The 14,303-nt window shown below is 46.0% G+C and overlaps 1 protein-coding gene across 1 annotated transcript in view; it reads right to left on the bottom strand.

Annotated features, from left to right (window-relative positions):
- The window catches only part of TRAM2 (translocation associated membrane protein 2), a 271,865-nt gene that overhangs the window by 137,989 nt on the left and 119,573 nt on the right, over window positions 1-14,303 (bottom strand). The window contains exon 2 of the mRNA XM_069605739.1: window positions 2,970-3,033. Within this exon, the coding sequence (XP_069461840.1) occupies window positions 2,970-3,033 (64 nt within the window). The remainder of the gene's footprint in view (window positions 1-2,969; window positions 3,034-14,303) is intronic.

Here is a 14,303-nt window from a genome sequence, read left to right as displayed (position 1 = left end):
GTATAGGGTTGCCTTGGAAACACTCATTAACAAACAAGATGACTGCACGCAAAGGACGTTTTATTAGGGTTCTTTTCTTTAAACTAGCGTTGATCATACGCTTGTGATGCACTTTTTTATATGATGCAGCTGCAGTAATGTAGTAAGTCCTCCCTTTTATATATCACAATGCACAGTACTTTTCATCGCTGTCGAGATCTTCCTTACGGTCACTGTTTAACGAGGCTCGGACTGCTTTCCGGTGCTATTTCTTTTAATCTTCGGTTTATATCTGCGCACAATCCCATCCTTGTTGCCACGTGAAGTAATTGGATACACAGGAAGATTTTATATATATTTTAATTGGTTATTACATTATATATTAAGGGGATATGAATGGAGCGGCAGAGCTAGAAGTCCTTCTCCTTCTCCAACCGCCAGCTCTCTCGCCACTCACATTACATCCCTCACATTCCTATTCTGGAACTCTAATCATGGATGCCAGCTGTAGTTATACGATACTACACCAACATAGTCATTGGTTACTGATCATAGGAATTTTAGTCAAAAACAAACCTCACCCCCCACCACCTAGACCGACAGAACAAACTCTTGTAGGCCTCTGCTGGAAGGCATGAGGACTCGTGCTCTGCTTATGACCCCAGAACGTGTGTACGTTATTACAATGATAAAAGGAAGGCATGCATCAGTGGGACCAGTATACAGTTCAGGAGGCTGGAGGGCATGGCCATATCTCCTGTGCTGGGCTTCTCTGAAGTCCTTCATGTCTGATTTGGCTCTTAAATGTCTCTGCAACAGAACAACTGCAGTACCAGAACCATGCAGCTGGTGTAATGGCGATTCCAGAGGACAAACTACCCTGGATACCTAGCCTCAAAGCTCTGTCCAATCAAGCAGCAAGCGGCGGCTCTGCAGTAAACTTTGGGACATTCTACAGATAAATGGCTGGCATGGACTTCCCACATTAAATTGGGTATTGGCACCTGTTAGAACAGTGCTTAGAAGCTTCAGGAAACTGTCAAGAAGTGCTATATAACAACACACATTCATATACCCCCCAAAGTAACTCAAGCACCACATCAGCCCAGCCCCTACTGGTTCAAATGGTTACCAACTCAACTTTCTGGTTTCAGGCACCATAATAGCAGCCTTGTCACAAGACCCGCCCACAGACCAACAAGATGCTGTTCTGGGGTTGGTGGGACAAACTGACTAGCATAGTAAAGACAGGGACAGTAATGACTCAAGCATCTACTCTGCACGGGGCTAACTCTCATTCGCCGACACACCATAATAAAAAAAAATGTAAACGTGTATTTGTAATTTTCATACCATGCCAGTGTTCCATAACTTAGTTTTATCCCATTATTATGCTCCGTACACTTCTTCAGCCCATTAATACAAACGCTCAAAGAAGATAACTTGGCCTCTATCATCCAATCTGCCTACTACATTGCTCCCCTGCTCGAATGATTGGTCTTCCGGCCCCTCCCCATGGGCATCCCCCACCGCCTGGAGAATGGTCAGGATCTCCCTCACGCAACCATTAATCAAGGTTATCTGAAGAGCTAAGGTCAACGTAGGTCGAACCGCGCTTCAAGCTTGGCCTAGACCTCATGCCATACTGTGTACCGCGCCACTCCGTCCCCCAATGTGTCCAGTATTGAGGTAACATCAAGCTCAGCCCACTTCCTTAATTGCATGTAACCTAATGCACACTGGCTTCATTGCTCTGAGGGTATTTGGTCCCTCAACCACAGGATCTCAATCCACAGCAAAATATCCCGGAACGGGCAGAGACCAAATGAAGTCTGTGTGTTCGTTTTGTACAAGGAACTTTGATAAAAGAGGCAAACTCATGGGGAGTGTTATGTGTCACCCTCCAAGTGTCTTGCCCTTTTACTATAGGGAGCGTTGGGTGTGACCCTCCCCAGTGTATTGCCCTTTTAAGATGGGCCATGACTGTTATGCCCCAAGCTAATAAAAGGAGCCCCTGCTTGCACATGCGACAGAACGGCTGCCGACTCCAAGAATGGATCTGCTGTCTCCATCTCTCACTTTGGACCTGTAGGCCCACACCGTGTGAGCACAGTCCTGCAGGTCCCTGCTGGTCTGGGTCCGGCCCAGGCACCCTCCATCTAGGATACCACCAGCATCCATGTTGCCCTATGGCCTCTCAGGGTCCCGCTCTGCAACATCCGTAAATCCGGGCGACACCGGCAAACCCAACAGGGTGCTGTGCCCCCCAGCAGCTTTAAGCCAGCCATGTGCTCACAGCCTGCCCCACAATAGGGAGGAAAGACAAGGAGCCTTACTGTGTATGCAAGAATCATTAAAGATAATACAATTAAAAAATATAAAGTATTTGACCCAAATTCCTGAAGAAGGAAACACATTACGGAACTTCCTCCTCCGAGGTTATCCTTTAGCTGCTTAGTTCATGTCGATGCCACTGGGGTAAATGAAAAGCAATAAAACACGTGACTCTTCTTATCACCTCAGAGCGGATCTCCCCCGCCCCCCCCCTTGTCCTCACTCTGCACCACAGGTGGTCGGGTGGCTGCCGGCTTGCAGTATTACTCGTTCCAACGCGGGGACGCGACAAGGCCGGGAACAGAGCGGCTTCTGGTCCCCGGCACGGCCTGCTGCAGCCAGCAAAGAGGCTTAGCAGCAGAGGCACCGAGGCACAAAAGCGGTCACATGAGAATGCAAACTGGGGCATTGTGATGCTGGAGCGTCGGACGTGCTTCAAATTAAACTTCCTCTTCCTGTTAGAATGCCTTATTAGGCTAAAACAAATACAGCTTTAAAGCATATCAAAAGGATTTGCAAATCTCTGAACAATGTCCGCTTTTCATGATCGGCTGATGTAAATGCAGGTTAAGCGATAAAAGGGAGATTTACACTTCTAGCTGAACTCAAATTAATCAGAGATTACACAGAAGCGGGTGAACACGTGTGTCACTTACCTGGCGCGGGCACACTAATGTTGTACTGAGGTAATATGAATAAGAAGGCAGTCTTTGCGGTGACCTGTAAAATAAAAAATAATATAGTTATTGCAAGTCTGTGTGAAATGTGAATGTTCATTTTTTTAAGTTAGCTATGCAGTGACATTAAATACACTGTGCCGCGATGCCCGGTTACATTAAGCAACCTGGAAAGGAAACAGCGGATGCATGCAGTGGGCACCAGCCACGCGTCCTAGGCCCAGCCGGCATTACCAAGCCGGAAGGCCTCTGGGCAAAGATGCCTATTGCCCTCCCACGACAATGGGCCACTGTGCCGCCTCGAAGGGACGGAATGCAGCCGGATGGGAGGCGGTGACATTTTAAGGGGTTGAATGCTCGCCCAAAGTTCACATTCTTGCTCATGGTCAACAGGCTTTGCAAGTTCGGCTCCTCGAGTTTCCCCCCCCCATTCACCGCATCGCCTCTGATCTCACTCAAGTCCATGGCGACGGCAAAACAAATGAAAATACAGCGCCGTCCAAAATTACAAGCAGGAGAGGGCGGCCCAGGTGTAGAAATGCACTCCACTGGTGCTCAAAACCACGCAGGTTTTTAAAGAGGGGCCCCTGAGGAATCGTCGAGGCATCCTTCACGAGCATCGTCTCATAGTACATGATACATTCTGCCTGCAACGTTGAAAAGCAGCGCCACCCCTGGGAGACTAGAAATCAGCACCCTAGTCGTGCATCAATCCAAATCGGAAGGCTTCGGGAACTGGTCCCTACCTCAAGGGTGCTAATTCACCAATACCAGGAGTTGCAGAAATGACGTCACACACCAAGTGATGTCAGCTGATCTTTGATCCTGAGGATATCACATGGAATTACAGAGCATGACATTTAAAACTGGTGACATTACCGGAAGTAAATGACAGGCATACACAATGTACAGGAGCTTACATTTCATAAAATACAAACCAGACAGACTTTTAGATACGAACCACATTTTAAATAGGGTGCTGCCTTGATATGCCATTGAGGGGTGATGTTAGGATGGGGTGGGCCCATTCGAACCAACACAGGCCAGCAGGGGTGGACTGGGAAACAAAAGAGGCCCTGGAAATCATGTTCAAAGTGGCCCCATTTTACAAATTTTCACTAAACCCAACCCTTTCCCTTTCCCCCAGATTGCCGAGGCCTACTGGGAAATCTCCAGAGCTCCATATAGGCCAGTGGAATGGCCTTGCATATGCCACTGCTGTTGCATATGGCCATTTACTGCCACCTTATACCAATTACAGCTGCACATGTTAGGTCTAGTAATTTAATGCCTAGCAAAGGTAAACGATTTAAGAATACTGGCATCTAATGCCTGTTAATGCCCTACAGACTAGGTACAGTCAAAATATGTAACTTACAGGAGTCATTCACGAATTGGCTAAAGGGTTGGGGAAGCCGGTCAGATCTCTCAGGTTTTCGTGGAATAGGAAGCTTTATGCCGTTCCATTGGGCCGAGGCTTGCCTTTATACGCAGACCTCTTGGAAGAGAGCCCAATCCCACAAATGACGACGCTGCAAACAGAGGAGCTAGAAAGGGAGATCACAAAAGAGGTAGCAGCAGCGTTGTCAGCACTCCAGTTCGGGAAAGCGCTGTGACGCAACGGGTTCCCGGGGGAATTATGGAAGCATCTCAGCAATGAGGTGACGGGACCCATGCTGGCAATGCTTGGGAGTGGGGGTGTAACCACCGACCTGTGCCAGGCAACAGTCATAGTTATTCACCAAAAAGGCTAAGCCGCCAGAGGACTGCACCTCTTACAGGCCCATATCGCTTTGCAACATGGAATCTAAAATCCTGGTGACTAGGTTGCTGGCGGTGTTGCCACCCAGACCAAAACGGTTTTCTGCCCAATAGGGAAGCGCACATTAACATTCGGCGGCATCACGCGGCTCTGGACAGGGCCGATATCATCTCTGGTCCGCTGGCGTTAGTGGCCATAGATTTTGAGAAAGGCTTTGACTCAGTCTACTGGTGCTTTGTCTGGAAAACCATGTCTCATATGGGCTTTGGGCAGACCTTTCTAACATGTGAGACTGTATGTGTGTCCCCGAGCGGCGGTTCGGGTCAACAGAGTGCAGTCTAGTCATTTCCCACTGGAGAGGGGCACGAGCCAGGGCTGCCCTCTTCCCCCAGCTCTGTTCATTCTGCCTATGGAGCCCCTGTCGATTTGGCTTAGAAGTGACCCTCTTATTAAGGGTTTCTGGTGGCCATCGGGACGGGAAGACTGTTTATCCCTGTATGCGGACGACCTATCTCTGTACTATCTAGGATGCTTTGGTTTGGCTACCATTGGGGGATACGATTTACTGCCTCGATCATGATGGAATGTTGAGCCATAACTTTTGTCCTGCCTTGTATATTTGGTTTCGGAAAATGTATTTACTTTTTTTTTTAAATGTAGGTTACAGCTTTATATAATCAGTTGCTTCTATTATATTCCAAGTTCATCCTCAAATGTCCAGTAATGCCACCCAATGTGAGTTCATATTCTGTATGGTCACCACTTGTGCCATCATATATGAAGTGCAGCCTCAAATACCCCAGTAATGCCATTCAATGCATTGCATGCATGGTATAAGGAACCATGTGCGCAGCCTCAGGTGAAATTGGTTCCATCATGTGCAAAGCGTCAGCCCCAAAAGGTTCCATTAACACTGCACAGTACCTGAAATGCATGACATCTTTACCATGGGTGATGTGCAGCTCTAAGGCCCCAGAAATGACTATGGCAATGAATGCCTCATGTATAAGTTACGTGCAGCCTCGTCCCCAGTTGCTGCAGTCTGATGCCAAATAAAGCCTCTGAACGTCAACCGAATGCCACTTAGCTTCTCATATTCATGGCATCTTTACCATCTGGGCTCTATAGCCTATGGCCAATCAGATGTTTTAGACTACGGCTCCCATGATCCACCAAATTAGCTATGCTGTATAAGGCTGATGGGAGATGTAGTCCAAAAATATCCAGAGAGGCAAAGGTGACAAGCCAATGCAGTAGGCGATGTGCAGCCTCATATGTTTATTTGCTGCCATCACATGCCAAGCATGGCAACACATTCCTCAGAAATGCCAGTTTATGAGTGAGTAATGGAGGAAGAGGAAGGACAATAAAAAGGGAGGTGTAGAGTGGAGGGAGACCACAGAGAAAGATTATTTGAGGCAAGCGAGAACATGAAAAATGTGAAAGAAAACCTTACGGAAGGCGAAGAGTGGAAGGGGTAGGGATCTGTCCGTCAGTGTGCCATGAATATTGCATTGGGGAGTGTAGTCAATTAAGGTGCAGGACTGTATGGCGTCTGCTGCTTGATGCAGGAGGCATAACCTGACATTGTGTGGCCTTTATTACAAGGCACCCTTTAGTGCCTTAGGCTCCGAAGTGCCTCAGGCAAAAGTACAGGGAAGGAAAATCTAAAAAACGCAATGAGACACAACCCAGGTGCAACATCGTGCAAAGGAGCACACATACACTGGGGCGCAAGAGGCAAAAAATAGCCGGGCAGAGCCAAGAGACGGGTCTAGTGGCAAGATCACGTTGGAACACACTTGGGATTAGAATCATATATGTAGCACAACCCAGAGGGGTAAATCAATATTTTGGGTACGGGTATGGTCCTGCCAACTTTGGTTAAGTACAGGGAGGCTCTGATAGATTTATTAGGGCACATGGGAGTTTGCTCACTCCCCTGGTTTATGTATATGAAAAGCTCCCTGATGATGTTAAAGTTGGATGATCTGTGGATGAGCACATCTGGAATTACCCAATGGGCGCCAAACGTTGATGAAGTTCGAGTCCTTCAACAAGACAGATGTACATACTTAACACGCACATATCGGGCCTTGAGACATATTTGACATTGGTAACTAAACCAGAGAACTCCATGTCTGTGACTAAGATTGGGAAAATTACCCATTGCTGCCTTTAAAGCACGCCAGTCTACCCCAACAGCTATTGGATGCCCCTTCTGTCCTGATGTGGAAGACACTTTCTTTTTATGGGCCAATGCATTAGCCATTGTGACGAAGAAACTTGAAACCTTCTCTTCTTGACCATGGTGTAAGTACATTACATGAGGGAGAAATTCCATGTGTATATTCACACTATGTTGCTGTGATCTTTGCAGTATCCGCAGCATAGAATTTCTGTCTCACATAATTAGGCCTGCTTGTGCTAGTAGAACAAGTATTGTAATAAGCCATGATTTGTCTTAATGACCTTTCGAACACGCATACCCTTAAGTGCCAAGGACGAGTTTGCATAGACTTGCATAATAACTTGGCACTTAGGTGGGATGACAAATACATGTTATTCTCCTTAGCAATTCTTGGCATATTTATTAGATATTTGCTGCTGATGATGAATTAGAGTAGGTGCCTTGAGAATGTGTTAAAATGGGGTAGTAGTTAAGGACAGTTTTTTAATTTTTATAATGATTTTAGATCTGGGTACTCTTGTGCGTAAGTTTGATTGTTAGTTATAACTGAAATAAAGTTATTAATAGGCTTCAGAAAGCACCAGCCACTGGTAAGGAGAAGATACATGGAGGCTGAAAGATGGGCAAGAGTTTCTTACCACCTTTAATGCAATTAAGACCTATCCACTCTCGGCACTTAAGTGTAACCAAATCAGACATTAGTGAGAATTTCAAGTACAAATTGTCAAAACAATAGGATTACAGAATATCCATGTCACCCAATGCAGGAGCCTGGGATACATTAAGTAAGTTACATTCAGATTTCACATTGCATAGTTCAGGGTTCGAAATTAAGTTTGGACAAGCAGGAGATACAAGCAGCTCCTGGGTATCCATCATTTGCCACGGACCAAGAGCTACGCCTGGGAAACAAGAAGCTAGTACATAGTGTTCCCCAAATCCAATTTCCACATAAGAGGCAAGCACATAATTGTGTGCATTATTTATAACCCCTTTTCTTTAAATGTTGTATAGATGTGTTCTAATGTACCTTCATGTTCGTTTATAGTACATTCTGCCAAACGCAGAGTTACATTCACGTAGGTTTGCTTGTTCAGCATCAGTTGGCCTTGGGTGCCAAAAGTAGCTCCTGGTAGCTGTTGGTATCAAGCTAGCGAGGCACTTCTAGGCTACAAATCAGATCTGAATAGCTCCCAACTCCCCTCAATTTCGAACCCTGATAGTTTCAACATTGGTGACTTTCCCAGCCTGAAGTCATGCTTCAAACCATTATATCTGCTGTTAAAATACCCAGACTGACTACCACCGGTGACTGTTCTACCAATTCCTTTCTTGGACTTGTAGTTCTGATAAGTCAAAAGATGCCCTAAAAAAGATGCGTATGAACACATTTACATTTAAACCTCAAGAGCGAACCTGATCTAAAACGTACACACCTAGCAATACATTCTTTATGATGCCCCTAACCACTAAATCATACCTGCTATGAAGCAGTTTCACATATTACATTCCTGCCCACTCCCACATTCATGAAACCATGCTGGCAAATTTAAGAAACCACTCAAGCTCCTGCTCCACAGGAGAAAACAGTATACAGTGATTATAACAAAATACAAATAACAATATACTTTAATAACAAAAAATAAATAATGAAAACATTTCACATTTTGGGTTAAAAGTAAATATGGGTGTGGTTGGGGTGGGGTAATTAAGCTAGTGAAATGGGGGGATTTGAGACCCCTTAAAGGAATGGTTCGGTCAGAAAATATTATTGGCCAAAAAGATGGCTAATAAAAAAATATATATTTTAGGTATTTGTTTTATTAAGTCCCTATGCAAAGTTCCGAGCAAATGAAGCTCAAACTTTAAAATTGCAAGCACTAGGGGGTATCCATTTTGTGAATTCAGGCAGCCTCCTCGGCTCTGCCTTTCCGGCACTAATCAAGCAGCAAAAGCCCCCTAATGGGAGCTTTTGCTTACTGCAGCCTAAGCAGAGCTGAGGAGACTGCCTTCACTTTCATTTTACGTTTCCTGTGCTCCCCAAGCCCAGGGAAGCACAGAAAACGTAAAATGAAGGCAAAAAGCCGAGGCGCACCAATTGAAAATATAACGTTGTTGTGTTTGTGAATGCCGTGGTTGGAAAACCACGGCAATCACAAATATAACAACGTTGTTATTCTGAATGCTGCAGCTTTCGCTGGGAGTCTCCTGGGCTCCCCCAACCCTCCCCAACCCCGGGGGAGCCCAGGAGACTCTCAGCGAAAGCTGCAGCATTCAGAATAACAACGTTTTTGGATTTGTAAATACTGCAGCATTTACAAATACAAAAACGTATTTCTAAACACCGCGGCATGGAAACACAACCACGTTGTGTTTCTGCCTACAGCAGCTTTCACTTTGCAGCTCTAAAAAAAGAGAAGAAAAAAAATAAAATTAAATATAAAGAAATAAAAAGAAATCGACATTTCTTCGTTATTTTTAATTCACTAAAACGTTTTCATTAGTAATGTATTGGTTATAAACACATGGAACAGAGAAAACATGTGGAAGGATATACTCAGGACATAAAATGTGGACTCACAAATTGAGGAAGAGATGGTGCGCTGTGTGCATGTGGAGAACGGAGGTGGCGAGTAACTTTTTATGCCTGGCTAAATTCTTGCAACGTGAAATGTGTACCCGTGGTATACCCATCTGCCGTTGATGAAAGTAAAGGGGTGGCACAAAACAGGACTGGGGAGATAGGCTGTGCCCCCAGTACTCTTTTACCAGCTCTTGTTATTTGATGAATGGGCTTTTAACTTCCCACTGTGAAATATTTCACAAAAACTGATGCAGCCAATTTACTTGAAATGCTGTATATTGTGACAATATTTTTTCATTCCTTCGTTTCTCTTTTTAAATGTACATCTTGGGTTGCCACAACCAGTAGAAGGCGCAGAAAGACCCCGCTCCCCCAATGCGCTCCCCAACTGTCTTTCTGTACTAATACCCCCACTTATTCAAAAGGTACTGCACCAGGTCTCTCTGTACATAATCACAAAATGCAAGATTATGAAGATTGAAGCCTGCAGTGAAAATCTCGTCTACCACCATATAGTGCACACCAAACCCACTCACTCACTCACTCCCCATCGACACTCTCGCAAGAAGGTACATCATGTGGCATACGTTCTGCACTTGAGCACACATTCAGTCTCACACACAAGGACATCACGAGTACGGGGCATGCGGCACAAACTGCCTTACGCTCCCATGGTGTGTGATCCCCATGCTATCCCTAATACGGAAATAGAAAAGGTTTTGTTTGTTGACCACAACACAAACTTTCAAAAAGCACAAGAATATCAAACTATAAATGTGGTGTAAATCAGGGTCTGAATTCGCAATTGCCGGGGGCTGGGAACTATTTAGCTCCTGGCTGTGCCCCAATACAACCTGGTTATCTTGCCACCAAAAGCAACCAGGGGATATTTTTTGACTCCAGGTGCCATCCAAACAGGGTGCAAAATGTGCACATGCCACTAGCAATGTCTAGTGAAAATTAATTCTTGCCGAGTAAGAAGTGCTGTGCTGTCTGTATATGTATAATTGAGTTGGTGAGTGACTTGTTATGGATGGCTAGTAGCTTACCACTTGAATTTGTTACACGGGATACAAAATGTTTTGTCACATGAACTTGTGTGCTTGACAAAGTGTATATGACATGCATTACTTTCCGTAAAAGCATTTCTGATGATTGTATCCGCTTAGATTCACATGCTGTGCATAGTCCGACATCCAGTGGTCACTGCAGAGTATTGCATTTTGTTTTTCGTAGTCGAAAAGGGGACGTCGACATAGGCGTGTCTGTAATTCTATCCCTATAGTGACGTGCAGTGTACCCACAATCCTTCACGCGTCGAGGTCCCTCTGTTTGTATTTTTTCTGCCCTAAGGGAGCCTTCTTAGACGTGAGTGAGTACAGAAAAGCGAGCGGGGAAGAAGGGTAGGCGCATGTGAATCTAAGCAGGTACAATCATCAGAAATGCTTTTACGGTAAGTAATGCATGTCTTCTGATGCTTGTTAATCTGCTTAGAATCACATGCTGTGCATAGACTAGCGAGGAGTACCCGGAGTTGGAGGTGGGTTGTGAGAAGGAACAGTAGAGAAAAGATGTCTTAATACTGCTTGTCCCACCTGGGAATCAGATCTAGAATGGGTATCTAGACAGTAGTGTTTTGTAAAGGTGTGTACAGAACTCTAGGTTGCCGCTTTGCAAATGGACTCAAGAGGGACATTTGCAATGAATGCTATGGAAGCCCCAGTGCCTCGAGTAGAATGTGCTCTTGGCTTGAAGGGTAGTTCTCTCTTAGCAAGAGTGTAACAGAGAGTGATGCATTGGACAATCCATCTAGAAATAGTGGATTTTGAAACTGCATCTCCTTCTCTTCCTGCTGCCACCGAGACAAAGAACTGATTAGTTTTTCTCAGTGATCTAGTTCTTTCCATATAAAACATGATGGCTCTGCGCACATCAAGTGTATTCAGGCTTTTTTCTCCCAAATTAGATGGGTTTTGTAGGAACGTTGGTAGTTCTATCGACTGGTTGACATGGAATTTAGAAATGAATTTCGCTGCAAACCTAGGATGCGTGCGTAGAACCACATTATCCTTGTGAACTGTTACAAAGAGGTCTAGTATAGAGAGCGCTTGTAGTTCACTTACTCCCCTAATGGAGGTGAGGGCTATTAAGAAAGCAGTTTTAAGAATGAGGTTCTTAAGTGTTGCCTTGCGCATGGGTTCAAAGGGTGAGCCCATAAGCCTGGTTATTACCACATTTAGGTCCCATCCGAGAGCTGGGTTAGATATAGGAGGGTGGATCCTCTTTACTCCCTCCATGAAGGCCTTAATAACTGGGACTTTCCACCATGACACCTTATGTTGGGACGTGGTGTATGCAGAAAGTGCAGCTAGATGAACTTTTATAGAATTAAAGACTAATCCTGAGTCTAATAAGTGAGTCAGGTAAAGAACAATTTGTGTGGGAGAGCAGTCAATGGGGTTGATGCTCTTACCTCTACACCAGATGACAAATCTTTTCCACTTGCTAGAATAGCAGTAACAAGTGTTAGGTTTTCTTGCCTCCCTAAGAATGTCCATGCATCTTTGAGGGAGCTGTAAATGTCCAAATTCTATGACCTCAGGAGCAATGCTGCTAAGTTCAGGGTCTGTGGGCATGGGTGCAGCGTTTTGCCCCTGTCCTGTGACAGCTTGTTGTACGGGCAGGGTAGTTTCACCGGTGGAACCAGAGACATCTCCATCAGGTGAGCGAACCATGGTTGCCGGGCCCACATTGGTGCCACTAGTATCATGCTGACTGGTTCTTGGTGCATCTTGTGCACTAGCTTGTTGAGAAGGGGAGTCGGGGGAAAAGCGTAAACAAATTTCCCTGACCATGTTATCCAGAGACCATTCCCCTTGGAGTGGTTCTGGGGGTACCTGGAGGCGTAATCTTGGTATTGGGTGTTCTCCAGAGTTGCGAACAGATCTATTTCTCGGAAGCCCCATTGTGTGAACACGTCGAAGACGATGTCTTCTTGTAATCGCCATTCGTACTCTCAGGGCAGAGGGAAGTCTCTGCTGAGTTTGTCTGCTAGCAGAGGAGTTCCCCTGGTACATGTTGTGACAACAGGAAAATGTTGTGTTTGAGAGCCCACTTCCAGATGTTCTGGGACAGCTTGGACAGTCCTGGAGAGTGAGTGCCCCCTTGCTTGTTCAGGTAGTACATGGCTGTGGTGCTGTCTGTGAGGACCATCACTGTCTTCCCTTGCAGGTGTGTCTGGAAAGCCTTCAGTGCCTTGAAGACCGCTAGTAGTTCCAGCAAGTTTATGTGTTTGAACGCTACACTCGGCTCCAAACTCCGTGTGCAGTCTGATGGGATAGGTGAGCCACCCAGCCTGTGATGGATGTGTCTGTGGTTAGAGTGGCTTCCACGGCGGGGGTGGCAAATGGTTTCCCTATTACGAGGTTTTCCTTCGACCACCACCGCAGCGAGAGAACCAAGGTCTGCGAGACCACCACTAGATCGTCCCATTGTCCGCTGGCCTGACACCACTGGCTGTTGAGCCACTCTTGCATTGGGCGCATGCGCAGACGCGCGTGAGGTACCAAATATATACATGACGCCATCATTCCTAGCAAACGCATTGCTTTGCATACCGTCACCTCTCGACCAGCTACATATTGAGGGATCTGAAACAGCATATTTTGGACCCTCTCGCTGTAGGGGAAGACGAGGCCGTCCTTTGTTCGTATTAGAGCCCCTAGGAATTGTTTGATCTGGCTGGGGTCTAGACTGGACTTCTTGTCGTTGATGGAGAAGCCCAGTTGGAACAAAAGGTCTACAGTCTTTTGGGTACTTGAGAAGCATGTCTCGTAGGAATCCCCTGTTATGAGCCAATCGTCGAGGTAAGGGTATAATGGGATGGACAACCTGCGCAGGGGGGCCGCTGCCACTGCCAGTACTTTCGTAAATACCCTCGGCGCTGACGCTATGCCGAAGGGTAGCACTCTGAACTGGTAGTGTTTGCCCTCTATCCTGAACCGGAGGTATTATCTGTGCGCTGGCAACAATAAAATATGAAAGTATGCATCTTTCATGTCCAGTGTTGTCATGTAATCTCCCTGTGAAAGCAGGGGGATTACTTCCTGTGGGGTCACCATACGAAATTTTTGAGGTCTGACAAATTTGTTCACTGGGCGCAGATCTAATACAGGGCGCATGGTTAAGTCCTTTTTGGGTACAAGGAAGTACACTGAATAAATACCTTCTGTTACCTGTGATAGAGGCACAACCTCTATTGCTCCTTTTTCTAGTAGCAGTTCGACTTCTTGAAGAAGGATGGCGAGGTGCTCCGGTGATAGGCGTCGTCCCCTTGTGGTCTGTACGTGGGGGACCGACTGAATTCTATGCAGTAACCGCGGGCTATAGTTGACAATACCCAGCGGTCTGTTGTTATTCCCTCCCATGCTGGTAGAAAAGATGTTAACCGGCCCCCGACCGCCGATGCATGGGAGGGGACCCGAACTTTCGGGTCATTTGGTGTTGGTAGCCGGGGAACCTCTAGGAGTGAGGCCCCGACTTCTTCCCTTGCCACGACGTTGTCCTCTCTGAGTGTATTGGCCACTGGTTCCTTGAGTAGAGGACCAGTTGCCTGCAGAGTACTGCTGTTGTTGCTGCTGTTGTTGACGTTGGCCTCGAAAAAAGCATTTGTTGCCGCATCCTCGCTTATCGGGAGGCCTTGAGATCTGATCTAGAGTCTTTAGGGTTTCGAAATCCTTCTTAGCGGTCTTCAGTGCGTCGTCCACCGCTTTCCCA

This window comes from Ambystoma mexicanum, chromosome 4p, assembly GCF_040938575.1.
Source record: "Ambystoma mexicanum isolate Mex_15411 chromosome 4p, UKY_AmexF1_1, whole genome shotgun sequence".
Classification (NCBI taxonomy): domain Eukaryota; kingdom Metazoa; phylum Chordata; class Amphibia; order Caudata; family Ambystomatidae; genus Ambystoma; species Ambystoma mexicanum.
Note: the sequence above shows the minus strand (reverse complement) of the source record. Positions and strands in the feature narration are given on the sequence as shown.